Genomic DNA, 16,441 nt, shown 5'->3' with positions numbered 1-16,441 from the left:
GAAATTGCAGTCGCGTGATACAAAAATTAAATCAAGAAATCGACGCATTTTATTAGCAATATGATTAATTTGAACCAAACCAACGCTCAATAACGCATCGATAAAATTAACTTCAAACCCTTTATTAACATTACTAGGCGTTAAAAAATAATTGTCGTTCATCATGGTCCAACAAATACTTGATAAATTAAAATCTCCCATTACACATAAATTAGTATCAGAACACATATTCTCTTCCAAATTAACAATATTAGAGACATGTTTAGAATAGATATTATCATGACTTCCAGGAGGTATATACGATAGAGATATTAACAGTTTTTGATTAAATCCAATTACATATAGTGCAATTTGATCCAAAAGACCATCATCATCATCAATTTTACATAAATAGGATTTATATTTAGATTTTACAGCAATAAGAACACCCCCACCCCGGGATAATCCTGTACGATAAGCATTTCTATCCTTCCGATATACATTAAACAAATTCATGTCGAAAAATACGGCATCATAAAAGTCGGAATTAAGCCAGGTCTCAACAATGAGAATTAAATCAAAGTCACATTGGGACGTAAAATTCATGATTTCATTGGCCTTTGTGCGAATACCTGACATATTTTGATAAAACACTTTTAGATTATGTGCAGCATCTACTACTGAACTAAGGGTTGTATTTCCCTTTTTTGAAAATTTTTAAACGGACGTACCCTGATATCGGTAGGCCACAATTTAGAGTTAAAAATATCATTATAAAAACTAGATACTACACCCAGCTTAAAATTAACACTTTTTAATTCACTTAAATTAGCGTCTTTCTTTACTAATTTATAGCATTCCATATTAGCTTTATCAATGTTGGAGTTGGCAGCAATATAATTGATAATTTGATCGCATGAAACAGTTGGCTTAAACTTTGATATATGAATCCATTTCTTGGTCGCCACCACTTCCAAATCATTAGGTACATTATTTTCACCGAATATGACTTTGCCCCCTTTTCGTCTACGCCTTTGAACAGTTTCCCAACCCATACTTGCTTGATGGTTTGGTTCGAACATTTCATTCCTATTGTTTACTGCATTAACATCATTTGTACTCACTGACGAAACCGATGGTGCATATGAAACAACATGTTGCGAGCTCGGCTTGTTCATGGATTGTGCACCTGTAGATGTAACTGGTATAATAAGACTTTGGACAGTACCAACAACATCGCTACCACTGGTCTCAGAATAATGATTTGCATTTTGTTGATGAACTTCTTTGCTTGGAGGTTTGTTGTTTTTCTCCACTGTTTTTTTTATCTCTCGCACTTCAGCACATAAAGATGAGTTTATTAAGACTTTTAGCTCTCTCACTTCACTGGTCAAAGAGGCAATGCGAGCAACCAAATCAGAAGAAACTGATAGGCAGTCATTGCAATTAAATACAATATTTGAATTTTTAACAAATAATTCGCCAATATTAGTATCGACGTTGGCACAAAAGAAGTGTAGCTTAGCTCTGCAAATGTGGCATGCTATGAACTTCCCGTTCAAAGCCTTGAAGCACTTCGCACAAAGAGTATTTGGAGGGAGATCCATTAGAAACACGTCAGATGTAAAGAAGCTCAACTGTTGCCATTTACATACATATAAAAAATAATATGGTATCAAACAATTTATCAGCTGCTTACGAGCATGTATGGTTTTGTAATTTCAACCAAAACCCACCCCTTCGTAATTAATATATATTGAAACACAAAACAATTTAAAAAGAGACAAATGCAGAATTTATTTGTAAAAATAATTTGCAGTATTTCCACTGTTATAAGTTTAATAAGCACAACTTCCACTTTTATCCAAATATTGTTGTTGTAATTGCAAGACCAAAAGTGCAACTCATTCTTTCACAAACCTTATTATTTCGTACAGATTGATTGAGTTGCATGATGTGAAAGAAATATTTATTTTTCTTTCGGGTATATTTACTTAAATTAAAAAAATACTTTCTTTTTTATGCATCCACAAACACTTTATTTTTTCCAACCAGAGTAAATACTTGTGAGCAACATCACTAACACTAACAGACACTCAGTTACAATTAGAAGTTTGACGATCGCGTTTATTTTGCGTAAGAAAATGACTTGTCGCACAGCGACTGTGGTTGTGGTCTCAATGGGCGTCCCGAAATGTAAGTTTTCTCTAGATGAAAAAACAAGTTATGACGAAACGAACACATTTCGGCAAATTTTTCCGTTTGTTGTTTTATATGGGGTTTCAACGCGAAAACCGAATATAGTACCGGCCTTTAGTTGTATTATGATATTACTATATCATAATACAATTTATTTTTCACTTTTTAATGTCACCCTGTACTGCTGCCATACAAAATTGTCAGTTACCAACATTGGTAACCTCACGCCGGCCCCTTGGACTAGTTACCAAAAATTTCGTTTACAGGTACGCAGCTCAAATGAAATTTCTTTGCGTAACAGAGTTACATAAAAGGAATTAGTGAATTTTTTTGCAACAACGAGTGAAAATATATGTTTTAATAGCTCCATGCAACATGAAATGAAGTTTGCGAAAAAAAACGATTAATTGCAACGCATATGTACTTGATTAGCCAAAAATAATCGAAATTCGTTAAATTTATAAATCGATGTTTGTCGCCATCTCTTATTCTACACAACTATTTTTCAGTGGCGACATAAATATCTTGGCTGCAACCAAGATATATTCATTTACAGGTAGTGTCAGTTGCCCAACAACACAATATTGAGTGCACTATTTGTCAAAATCAGTGATTAGTGCAACTCTGATCTTGAGTGTGTTTTCAATACCACTCCCCCAACTTAGGGGAGTGGTATTGAAAATAATTAAGGGTTTTGTAAGTAGCACGGAATTCCTAACTTAACATTTTCTTTTTAGAAGTTACTTTATAGTTTTTAGAGCGCACAACAAGCCGATTGCTAGCTTAGGTGTATATCCATAGTGGCATGGGGAGGATTAATATATGCACCCTTTTTTCAACTTACCTACTAGTTTGCGCTACTTTTCGTTGTTTGCGTATGTTATCGTTCTTAACTGTAATACACACACAACAAAAACTCGTTGACAGATAGTGCACTTCGCGAGAAAAAAGTGTGCATACTCAGCTTAATAAAGAGTTCGATGTTGATACATAAAAAGAAAGTTTTCCTTCATAAATGTAATGATCGAGTTTCTTGACCTTCTGTTCATAAATGTTATGTAAAGATTCATTATATTAAGGCTGGTACTATGATCTTTTTTGCGGAAAATTTTCCGAAAATCGTTCTTTCGGTGGTTTGACAAGGTGACTACATTTGATTTGCTTTGGCCATATACAATAAAAAATTAATATGAAAAATGAATGAGCTGCTTATGTGCATATGTACACACAAATGTGAATATGTGGATCGTACTGAAATGCATGTATGTGTTGTAATTTCAACCTAAACCCAAGCCTTCGTAATTAAAAAATAATGAAACACAAAACAATTTAAAAAGAAACAAATGGAGCATTTATTTGTAAAAATAGTTAGTTTTTGTAGTATTTTCACAGTTATAAGTTTAATAAGCACAACATTTTTAAAGCCTTTGACAGCATCTTCCACTTTTATCCAAATATTGTAATTGCAAGACCAAAAGTACAACTCATTTTTTCACAAACCTTATTATTTCGTATAGATTGATTGAGTTGCTTAATGAGAAAGAAATATTTATTTCCATTTCGAGGATATTGATTTACATTTAAACAAAACTTTTTTATTTATGCATCCACAGACACTGTATTTTTTTTCTACCCCGAGTAAATACATGTGAGCAACATCACTAACACCTTAAAACACTCAGTTACAATTAGAAGTTAGGCGGTCGCGTTTGTTTTGCGTAAAGGCCGGTACTATATTCGGTTTTCGTGTTGAAACTCCATATAAAAAAAAATAAAACAAACGGACATTTTTTATCATAACTATAAAAATTATGTTATTGAAAATTGTTTCATTTATAAAAATTTCATGTGGGAATTTTCCAAGTCAAATTAAAGTGAACTACTTAATGTATAACTCTGTTTACACTGCTCATTTAATCCGGATTTAAGGCTCTCGTCAGCTGATTTAATAAAGGAAAACAGATGACCGAGCCATTAAATCCGGATTTAAAGAGCGGGGTTTATACCATGACATAATTACCAGGTAGTGTACCGTTAACAGCTGAGTACAATTTTTTCTCGCGAAGTGCACTATTTGTCAACGAGTTTTGGTTGTGTGTGTATTATAGTAAAGAACTAACTATAACTAAATATCCAAGCTTTTGGTTTTATTTTTCCTTTTTATAGATGTAATGAAACATTTTATAAACAGTAGAACATGGTTCCAAAAATATAATAAATATTATTATACATTTTTTGAAATTTTATCTTAAATGTTACGAAAAATACTCATAAATGTTATGGAAGTTTTTCATAAATTGTAAGACAACTTTTCATATGACATTTCTTATCGTCTAATGGCAGCTTAAGCTAGGTACGGCACGGAGTACCATGGCATTTCCGACGTTTACAAAGTATCAAAGAAAAAGTACCAAAGTATCAAAATGTTCATCCCTGCAGTGTATACATTAGGAAAACATTAGTTTTCTGTCACCCACATATACCATGTTAAATCCAATTTGATAAAATGCAATTAGATCCAAATAATGGGTATAGCCGAAGGAAACTGAATTTACCTGTTGTAGCCAATGAACTTCAAGATACATTTTACTCAAACGGCATAAAAAGAAATGTTGTCCATGTTCGGCTTAATTCAACGGGTCTACTTTTGCAAAAGCGTACTGTGCCAGCGGGTAACTTTTCCAAAAATCATCAAGTAAAAATTTCGGACATAATTGGTGGAAGATGCGTTCGATTGCAGAGATCCGCTCGCTTCAATTCAACAACTGGGTGTGTTTGTACTCCAAATGCTGAAGAAAATGATACATCTCAAGCGGAGGATGCGTATTTATACGTGTTCGCTTACATATTAAAAAAGAATTTGAGAAATTGCATTAGAAGAGAACGAACTATTATAACATTACGATTTCGGTCATTTGACAGTCATGAGGATAACTTACGTGAAGCTGAAATATGGTACAAGACACTGAAAATGCATAGAAATAATTACTTGATGCAAGATAATCCTGTGTCCTTTGCAAATTTTCCTATAAGGCGACTCTTAATTCTTTTAAATCCCAAATCCGGAACAGGGAATGCGAAAGAATTATTTCGTGAACAAGTTGTACCCGTGCTTAACGAAGCTGAAGTTTTATACGACATGTATATCACAAAGGACTCGAAATATGCGTTTGAATTTATCCAAAGCCGCGATTTATCTGCTTGGAGTGGTATAGCGGCTGTTGGTGGAGATGGCCTTTTTCATGAAATCCTCAATGGTTTACTGAAACGTTCAGATTGGAAAAAAGTTGTTGAAAATGTATCGATAGGAATTGTGCCGTGTGGTTCAGGCAATGGTCTTGCCCGTTCCATAGCATATTGTTTTAAGTAAGTTGCCCCTATTTATATTAATACATTTGAATAACTTGTTCGCGAACTTTTCCAGCACAAATTTGCAGGAGAATACGAATTTTTTTCCTTTCGTTATTCATTTGAAAAACGGTCACAAAACATCTGTTGAAGGCTGCAAATCAAGGATTTTAGGAATTATACAAGATGGTCAAGCTGCTAGGTCTTTTTTAGATAATAGATTTTGAAGCAAAAATACTTGCTGATTGCATTCTTTCTTAAAAGTATTATGTTTTCATCGAGATTTTTGTAGTGTTTCAAAAAAGTAACCGTGAAAAATTTGTGTGTTTCAACTGTCGCACAGATAAGGTTCATACGTGTGTAAAACTGCTGTTTTTTACTAACGGTATGATGTTTTCATTTTGCAATTTGTCCATTAAAAACAAAAAATATTTGTATATTTCACAAACTTTTTCAACACAATTGAGCGCAATTTCGTCATTATTTGCAAATTAATTTTCTATTTACGAAGGAACAAAAAGAGGAATTGGTTCAAATGCTGCATTTGACATGCCAACTTGTATGAATCGAATCTGTGCCACTTTTACGATATTAGGAAGACCAAGCAAACTGGATGTGTTGATTGTATACGGTCTTTGCTGCAAATTCCTGCTGGGAAAAATCGCTTAAAAATCATTTAGTTTCTTTATTACAATAAGAATTTGGTAGTTCTCACGCATTATTTTGCTGGCAAATGAAGAACGTGAACCATGAACTGATGAACTGATTTTGTGTACGCATCATAACTAAAACGATAGCTTTCATGCCCAATTCATAGGTACACAGTAAAAAAATCACGACAATTTTTTCAACCAAAATTTTTATTGAAAATAACGTTTGCAATTAAAAATTGATTGACTCCAATACTTTTATACCCTCCAATACAGGATGGGTGTTTGATAGTTTTATCTTGTCGTTTGTTACACATCGAAATATTGATCTGAGACCCAACTGTGCATATATGTATATGTATATTTTTATTTTTTGTTTCTTATTCCTGCTCAACAAGACAAAAAGTCTTATGAATTACAATACAGGCTTTTAAATTGAAATACATGTCCGTCTTAATCTAGTAGATGAATAAAATTTAAAGATTATAAAAGTTAAAATGAAAGGAACATATTTAGGGATACAATTTTAAAAGTTTTAAAAGGTATAACAGTTTGACATGGTAAACTTCAAGTAGAAATAAATTTAAAAAAATAAATTCAATGGAAATAAAAGACCCACAAATAATTATATTAAATTAGATATAAAAAAGATTGTTAGGGTGTTGGAAGTCTCTCTCTCTCTTGAGAGAAAGGCACAAGCCAATCATTTGAACTTAGGAAAGATAATCATAGTGTTTACATTAACGTATGTTGTTCAATGTTCTAGGAGATAGTTTTTAATTCCGATTTTAAATGTAAAAGTGTTCTCATATTGAGAAGTGTGTCGAATCTGGATCCATAAAGGGAGTTGGCAAAAGGCGATACATATTTTGCATCCTACTCAGTCCATACACATAGCGGGATGACAGGACCTCAGTGTTGAAGAATCTGGATTCACCTGGAGTTGAGTATGTTACTACTGTCCTCAATCTTTCTTTGACCACTCTTATAGTTCCCGATGTCTGGAAAATGGGCACAGTGATCCCGTTACTGAAGCCTGGAGTCGTACAGACCGATCTCCCTTCACCAGTAGCAAAGACGCTTGAGGCCAATCCCATGGCAGCAGGTTGTACGCACCGGATTGACCCGATGGAATCTTCATCGGCAAGGGCTGCCGCCTCAGTGTACGTGTTCGTCTTTTTTCGTCATGGGAGAGGCACATCCCGGAGTGCCTTCTCCGTATGCTTCTGGTCCGTGCCGGGATTGAAAAGAACCCCGGACCCTGGTTCTGTTCCGTTTGCCAGAACCGCCTTCATCATCGGTCAGTGTCGGTGAGGTGTAACCGTTGCTTGGAGTGGGTACATTTCCGTTCTTGCTCTGGCCTAATTTCGCTGCGGGAGTATAGTCATACTGGCTATGTCGCTAGGTGCTGTGCGAACATAGCCAGCAGTGGGTCACAAGCGTCGCCGTCGTCGCCTTCGGCGTCCTCGTCGTCGGACTTTGTGACCCCCCCGACCTCTCCCGTACGGCAATTTATGCAACGACAGCACCCTAGCCCTACTATTGCCAGGCCAGTGTCGGGAAATGTATCGTTCTTGCAGTTAAACTGCAATGGACTGCGAGGCAAGATTGATGAGATTGTAGATTTTATGAGTCGGAAGAGCATATCGGTCGCAGCGATCCAGGAGACAAAGCTGACTAACACCTGCAGCTTGCACAGTTGTCACGGCTACAATGTGCTACGTAAGGATCGCTAAAGGAATGGAGGTGGGGGATTGGCCTTCGTTATACACCATTCCGTGCAGTATAGACCTATCTCGCCTGCGCTTGACGCTAGTGACCCATACATGGAATGTATGGGGGTAGCAGTCAGGTCTGGTACTGCCGAGATAGAGATATACAACATGTATATACCGCCGGTTGCTAGCTGTGTCCCGATTAATGGCCAGGCCTACAGCCCCGACATAAGTGGGTTGCTATCTGGCCATAGTCGTCTGGTTCTGGGGGATTTTAATGCACATCACTCGTCATGGCATTCTCCCTTAGGTAACGACCAGCGTGGCATAGCTTTGGCAGAGCAGATAGCTCCACGTTTTGCACGGTGAATGAGGATGCCCCCACTAGGATTACGAGGAGGTGCAGCAGCTCGCCAGACATCTCAATCGCATCCCTTGATCTCCTGAGTGACGTATCCTGGCAAGCCGTCATCTCTTTGGGGTCAGACCACCTCCCCATAATCCTCACCATCGACCGACCACCCGACTTCATAACCTCTGAGCGCCGGACGTTTATCAATTACAAGAAGGCCAATTGGACTGGCTTCAGAGAGTACACCAATCGCCGCTTCAATGAACTGCCACCCCCCTCTGATGTGCTTTTGGCCGAGAGGAAATTCCGAGACATCATCAACGCAGCAGCCGCTCGCTTTATACCAGCCGGTCGAATACCGCAAGTGCGACCCAATTTCCCGGCGCAAGCAGTGGCACTCGCAGACGAGCGTGATGGAATTCGTGCTATGGACCCCGCTAACCCCAGAATCAGCGAGCTGAATCTGGAAATAAACAGGGTAGTCAACGAACATAAGCGGAATTTGTGGCTGGAACACTTGGAGCAATGTAACTTAGGCACCGGTGCAGGCAAATTGTGGGCCACTGTCAAGTCTCTCTCGAACCCCGGTAGACGGGACGACAGGACCTCAGTCACTTTTGGCGAGTTAACCGTGACTGATCCGAAGAGATGCGCCAGGTTGTTCAACCGTCAATTTATTGTGCATCCCGAGAGAGACAGGGCAAGGAGGAGAGCCATTCGCCGTATTCGTGGTCTCCGAGCCGATGAACAGCCATCACAATTTACCGTGGGCGAAGTTACGAATGTCATCCGTGGCGTCAAACCTTCCAAGGCGTTGGGCCCCGACGGAATCTCTACATTGATGCTGAAGAATCTGGATTTACCTGGAGTTGAGTACCTTACCACTGTCCTTAACCTGTCATTGAACACTCTTATAGTTCCCGATGTCTGGAAAATGGGCAGAGTGATCCCGCTACTGAAGCCTGGTAAAGACCCGAGTTTGGGGGAGTCGTACAGACCGATCTCCCTTCTCTCACCAGTGGCTAAGACGCTTGAGTCATTACTCCTCCCGAGCCTCGTAGGAGAATTTCCATTCGCCGAGCATCAACACGGATTTCGGAGACTGCACAGCACAACAACAGCTTTGCATGCCATCACCACACACATTTGCCGTGGCTTCAATCACCCCAGGCCATGTGATAGGACGGTTCTCGTGGCACTGGACCTATCGAAGGCATTCGACAGCCATTATCCAAATTAATCGAGGACATCGCCAACACGTCCCTCCAGCCAGGTCTGAAACGTTGGGTCGCGAATTATCTGTGTGGCCGCCAGTCATTTGTGGAATTTAGGGATAAGAAGTCAAAACACGGTAGAGTGAAACAGGGAGTTCCCCAAGGTGGGGTAATATCTCCGGCTCTGTTTAACCTCTACCTATCCTCCATCCCACCTCCTCCAGACGGCATAGAGATCGTATCATATGCGGACGACTGTACGATCATGGCATCAGGCCCCCCACCCATTGATGACATCTGCGATAGGTTGAACGTCTACCTCAACGAGCTTGCCTCATATTTCGCTGCAAGAAATCTGAAGATATCCGCCACCAAATCTTCAGCCACACTGTTCACTACAAATACGCGTGAGGTGAATTCTGAGCTGACTGTGATGGTCGATGGAGAAATGATTCCGACCATCAAGTGTCCCAAAATACTTGGCGTCACATTTGACAGCTCCTACACTTTCTCCCCACATGCCACAGCAATCTGCAATAAAGTCAAAAGTAGAAACAAGGTCCTCAAGTCACTCGCTGGCAGCACTTGGGGTGCAGACAAAGAAACCTTGTTGACCACGTACAAAGCAATTGGCCGGTCTGTGGTAAGTTATGCAGCGCCAGTGTGGTCACGTCAACTTTGTGACACGCAGTGGAATAATATTCAGATCTGTCAATGTCGCCCTCCGAACTGCGACGGGCTGTCTCCTCAGTTCTCATGTGGACCACCTCCATCAGGAGACAAAGATCCTACCAGTGCGAAGACATAACTACATGCTGTCTAAGCAATACCTTTTGGGCTGTTATCGCAGAAATCATCCAAATCATCATCTTGTGGATAGATACCCACCGCCCAGAAGCCTTAAGGTTGATCTACACGATCTAGAGCGTGAGGTCCAGCGCTACAAGAGAGAACCTCTAGATCAAGCGGCATATCAAGCGGGTCTGAACAACATTCATGCAGACACGGTAGCAGACGCGTTAATTGGCTACCGGGTGAATGTAGTCCTTGGAGAACGACTGCCACCCATTGCACCCGAAGAAATCGACCTCCCCCGGCAAACCAGAGTGGTTCTAGCTCAATTACGTTCCGGCAGATGCAGCCGCCTCAATTCCCACAGAGCTAGGATTGATGCAAGATGTATGTCCCGATTGTAATCAGGGACCGCACGATACACGTCACCTGTTTAACTGCCCGGCCAGACCCACTCGACTCAGACCCAGATCCCTGTGGACACACCCCATCTTAGTCGCGGAGTTCCTGGGTCTTGACACTCAACAGAATCAAGCAGACGAAAGATAGTACACAATAAACTGCTACAACAACAACAACAACGCTTGAGGCATTACTCCTCCCGAGCCTCGTAAGATAATTTCCATTCGCCGAGCATCAACATGGATTTCGAAGACTGCATAGCACATAACTGCTTTGCATGTCATCACCGCACACATTTGCCGTGGCTTCAATCAGTCCAGGCCTCGTGGCACTGGACCTATCGAAGGCATTCAATATTGCCAGGACATCGCCAACCAGCCAGGCCTGAAACGCTGGGTCGCGAATTACCTGTGTGGTTGTCAGTCATTTGTGGAATTTAGGGATAAGAAGTCGAAACACCGTAGAGTGAAACAGGAAGTTCCTCAAGGTGGGATGATATCTCCGGCACTGTTTAAGCTCTACCTTTCCTCTATCCCATCCCCTCCAGACGGCATAGATATCGTATCATATGCGGACGATTGTACGATCCTGGCATCAGGCCCCATCCATTGTTGACTGCTGCGATAGGTTGAACGTCTACCTCAACGAACTTGCCTTATATTTCGCTGCAAGAAATCTGAATATATCTGCCACCAAATCTTCAGCCACATTATTCACTACAAATACGCGTGAGGTGAATACTGAGCTAACTGTGATGGCCGATGGAGAAATGGTTCTGACCATCAAGTGTCCCAATATACTTAGCGTCACATTTGACAGCTCTTACACTTTCTCCCCACATGCCACAGCAATCTGCGATAAAGTCAAAAGTAGAAACAAGGTCCTCAAGTCACTTGCTGGCAGCTGGGGTACAGACAAAGAAACCTTTTTGACCACGTACAAAGCAATTGGCCGGTCTGTGGTAAGTTATACAGCGCCAGTGTGGTCTCGTCAACTTTTTGACACGCAGTGGATTAATATTCAGATCTCTCCGAACTGCGACGGGTTGTCTCCTCAGTTCTCACGTGGACCACCTTCATCAGGAGACAAAGATCCTACCAGTGCTTAGACAACTACATGCTGTCTAAGAAATACCTTTTGGGCTGTTATCGCAGAGACCATTCAAATCATCTTGTGGATAGATATCCACCGCCCAGAAGCCTTTAGGTAGATCTACATGATCTTGAGCGTGAGGTTCAGCGCTACAAGAGAGAACCTGTAAATCAAGCGGCATATCAAGCAGGTCTAGATAACATTCATGCTAACACGGGAGCAGATGCGGTAAATGGCTACCGGGTGAATGTAGTGTTTGGAGAATGACCGCCTCCCATTGCACCTGAAGAAATTGACCTCCCCCGGCAAACCAGAGTAGTTCTGGCTCAATTACGTTCCGCCAGATGCAGCCGTCTCAACTCCTACAGGGCAAGGATTGATGGCGACGTGCAAGATGTATGTCCCGATTGTAACCAGGGACCGCACGATACACGTCACCTGTTAAACTGTCCAGCCAGACCCACTCCACTCAGACCCAGATCCCTGTGAACGCACCCCATCTTAGTCGCAGAGTTCCTGGGTCTTGACACTCAACATAATCAAGCAGACGAAAGATAAAACACAATAAAGTGCTACAACAACAGCAACCACAACATAGCGTATAATACTATTGTATTCCGCCGACACTGCGAGTCGTAGTAATCAAAGAGCTCATAGCCGTATATCAAACGTGACACTAAACATGTCTTTACCAGGAGTTAACGTATGCTATCCGATGTGAATGAGTAAGTTAGCCACAGTACATTTAGTTTCGCGTAAATCCGTCCAACAACAGCATTAATGTGGTCTGTCCAGCTCAGAGAGCGGTTATAGACCAACCCCGGCACGGGATAGCTGTGAGCACCACGCAGGCTGGAACATTGACCGGGCTACCGGGCGCGTCCACAGGTTGCGGATACAATCAGCTGTATCGAGCGGAGAGTCTTAGTGAGAGGCCGGGCGGCACCGGCTCTTGCACAAATACTGAGCGCTTATGATTCTCGATATGACAAGGAGGGTTATTGGCGCCTTTAAATAACCAATTGTCATCTTGTTTCCGCGGCGATCGGTCTTTTAACGGGAACTAGCTTGCTCACACAAGAGCTTGACGAGGATCGCCACCTCCACATGAAAGTGTGGCTACAACAACAACAACCCCAAATTTATAGCTCTGGTAGCTATTGTGGCCTCTTTACGACTAAAAACAATGACATCAATATCGCGCAACGACAATATCTTATTCCTGTGGACAGTCAGACAGTTCGATTTCTGGGGATTCAAATAAAGACCATTCGCCTTGGCCCACTCACAAACATGGAAGAGATCGTCATAAAGATTCCGAGTACACTGATTAATGTCATCCATATGGCTGCCCTGGTTGATTTGCACGTTATATGCATGCATATGTACTCGGCTGTAGACTACTGAAGAGGAAGGTCGTTAGCATACATAGAGAAAAGGAGTGGACCGATGATAGACCCTTGGAGGACGCACTAAATAACAACCCAGGGTTGCCGGTTGTACGTACCGGATTGACCCGATGGAGTCTTTCATCGGCAAGGGCTGCCGCCCAGTGTACAACACACTGCTACAACAACAACAACCAGTGTTTGAACACCGTGGACTCCGTTTGTACTGATTGTGGTCGATTCGTAGGGTATGACATAATTGGTCTTGTAGATGTAATAGAAAAATCGACGAAGTTTAAAGCACGAGTTACGGTGATAGACGGTGTCGAAGGCATTTGAGTGTTCAAGCAGAACCAGAAAGCAAACCTTATTGTCATCAATGTCGTTCTTATGGATTCCGAGACCTTCATCAACGCGGAGATACAACTGTAGTCAGTGCGAAACCTGATTGCATATGAGTTAACAACGATTCCTGCTAGAGATACTCAAACATCTGTTAATAAATTATTTTTTTAAAAACCTTGGAAAGAGCTACCTTTTCAATGCTTAAAAAAAATTCTATTGATACAACCAACCAACATCTTTTCACCAAATGATTTAGGTTCAATGAACACATGCCCTATTCTGTCATCTGGGTCCGATTTAAATCGAATCCTTGCATTCATCCTTCATTTCGCAAAGATCGCCACATCACCTCTTTGACGTCCCCTATCCGACCTAAACATCGGAAATGGGTAAACTAGCCTGGTTTCCGAAATGCATACAATATCAATACCTGAGTTCTCAAAAATTTACTTGAATTCATCAACTTTATTCGTTTAACTCTGTGAGTTCATGTGACAGATCTTTAACCCTTCCTTCTGTTTCGCCAAGAAGGGACCTCTATGTAGATTACCCACTGGCATCATAATTAAAGGTAATATAAGGGATTGGGGCACCAACAACATTTACAAACCGAGAAGATATTTTACATACAATGAGAAGATACAAAAATTTGACAATAATATTTAAAAATCTTGAAAAGAAAACATGGATCTAGCGACATGCAAGCTAAGTTTTAAGGATCAGGCATACCCACAGATTCCAGTATCCTTAGAATGTGTAGGGCACTTCCTAGTCTCGGGTAGTTCCTAGTCAACGGGAAGTCCCTAGTCTAGGGTAGTTCCTAGTCGCTGAATTTGAATTGTTCAACCATCTCGTTGAGAGATCTGTGACAGTCGAGGGCGGTTTTTGTGTTCAGAAATACGTTCTCCAGGGATTTAATGGCTGCCTGGTTGTTGTTGTAGCAGTTTATTGTGTACTATCTTTCGTCTGCTTGATTCTGTTGAGTGTCAAGACCCAGGAACTCCGCGACTAAGATGGGGTGCGTCCACAGGGATCTGGGTCTGGCCGGGCAGTTAAACAGGTGACGTGTATCGTGCGGTCCCTGGTTACAATCGGGACATACATCTTGCACGTCGGCATCAATCCTAGCTCTGTGGGAATTGAGGCGGCTGCATCTGCCGGAACGTAATTGAGCCAGAACCACTCTGGTTTGCCGGGGGAGGTCGATTTCTTCGGGTGCAATGGGTGGCGGTCGTTCTCCAAGGACTACATTCACCCGGTAGCCAATTAACGCGTCTGGTACCGTGTCTGCATGAATGTTGTTCAGACCCGCTTGATATGCCGCTTGATCTAGAGGTTCTCTCTTGTAGCGCTGGACCTCACGCTCTAGATCGTGTAGATCTACCTTAAGGCTTCTGGGCGGTGGGTATCTATCCACAAGATGATGATTTGGATGATTTCTGCGATAACAGCACAAAAGGTATTGCTTAGATAGCATGTACTTATGTCTTCGCACTGGTAGGATCTTTGTCTCCTGATGGAGGTGGTCCACGTGAGAACTGAGGAGACAGCCCGTCGCAGTTCGGAGGGCGACATTGACAGATCTGAATATTATTCCACTGCGTGTCACAAAGTTGACGTGACCACACTGGCGCTGCATAACTTACCACAGACCGGCCAATTGCTTTGTACGTGGTCAACAAGGTTTCTTTGTCTGCACCCCAAGTGCTGCCAGCGAGTGACTTGAGGACCTTGTTTCTACTTTTGACTTTATTGCAGATTGCTGTGGCATGTGGGGAGAAAGTGTAGGAGCTGTCAAATGTGACGCCAAGTATTTTGGGACACTTGATGGTCAGAACCATTTCTCCATCGGCCATCACAGTTAGCTCAGTATTCACCTCACGCGTATTTGTAGTGAATAATGTGGCTGAAGATTTGGTGGCAGATATATTCAGATTTCTTGCAGCGAAATATAAGGCAAGTTCGTTGAGGTAGACGTTCAACCTATCGCAGCAGTCAACAATGGATGGGGGCCTGATGCCAGGATCGTACAATCGTCCGCATATGATACGATATCTATGCCGTCTGGAGGGGATGGGATAGAGGAAAGGTAGAGCTTAAACAGTGCCGGAGATATCATCCCACCTTGAGGAACTTCCTGTTTCACTCTACGGTGTTTCGACTTCTTATCCCTAAATTCCACAAATGACTGACAACCACACAGGTAATTCGCGACCCAGCGTTTCAGGCCTGGCTGGTTGGCGATGTCCTGGCAATATTGAATGCCTTCGATAGGTCCAGTGCCACGAGGCCTGGACTGATTGAAGCCACGGCAAATGTGTGCGGTGATGACATGCAAAGCAGTTATGTGCTATGCAGTCTTCGAAATCCATGTTGATGCTCGGCGAATGGAAATTATCTTACGAGGCTCGGGAGGAGTAATGCCTCAAGCGTTGTTGTTGTTGTTGTAGCAGTTTATTGTGTACTATCTTTCGTCTGCTTGATTCTGTTGAGTGTCAAGACCCAGGAACTCCGCGACTAAGATGGGGTGTGTCCACAGGGATCTGGGTCTGAGTCGAGTGGGTCTGGCCGGGCAGTTAAACAGGTGACGTGTATCGTGCGGTCCCTGATTACAATCGGGACATACATCTTGCATCAATCCTAGCTCTGTGGGAATTGAGGCGGCTGCATCTGCCGGAACGTAATTGAGCTAGAACCACTCTGGTTTGCCGGGGGAGGTCGATTTCTTCGGGTGCAATGGGTGGCAGTCGTTCTCCAAGGACTACATTCACCCGGTAGCCAATTAACGCGTCTGCTACCGTGTCTGCATGAATGTTGTTCAGACCCGCTTGATATGCCGCTTGATCTAGAGGTTCTCTCTTGTAGCGCTGGACCTCACGCTCTAGATCGTGTAGATCTACCTTAAGGCTTCTGGGCGGTGGGTATCTATCCACAAGATGATGATTTGGATGATTTCTGCGATAAC

The 16,441-nt window shown here is 41.9% G+C and overlaps 1 protein-coding gene across 2 annotated transcripts in view; it reads left to right on the top strand.

The window, feature by feature from the left end:
• The first annotated feature begins 4,597 nt into the window (after window positions 1-4,597).
• LOC106092721 (sphingosine kinase 2) overlaps window positions 4,598-16,441 on the top strand; it is a 196,652-nt gene continuing 184,808 nt past the window's right edge. Inside the window, exon 1 of one of the 2 annotated variants that reach the window (XM_059371009.1) lies at window positions 4,598-5,544. In XM_059371009.1, the coding sequence (XP_059226992.1) occupies window positions 4,685-5,544 (860 nt within the window). In that variant the 5' untranslated portion in view covers window positions 4,598-4,684. The remainder of the gene's footprint in view (window positions 5,545-16,441) is intronic. The other variant, XM_059371010.1, reaches the window with a different exon arrangement.

The sequence above is a fragment of the Stomoxys calcitrans genome, chromosome 1 (assembly GCF_963082655.1).
Source record: "Stomoxys calcitrans chromosome 1, idStoCalc2.1, whole genome shotgun sequence".
In the NCBI taxonomy this organism is placed as follows: Eukaryota; Metazoa; Arthropoda; class Insecta; order Diptera; family Muscidae; genus Stomoxys; species Stomoxys calcitrans.
Note: the sequence above shows the minus strand (reverse complement) of the source record. Positions and strands in the feature narration are given on the sequence as shown.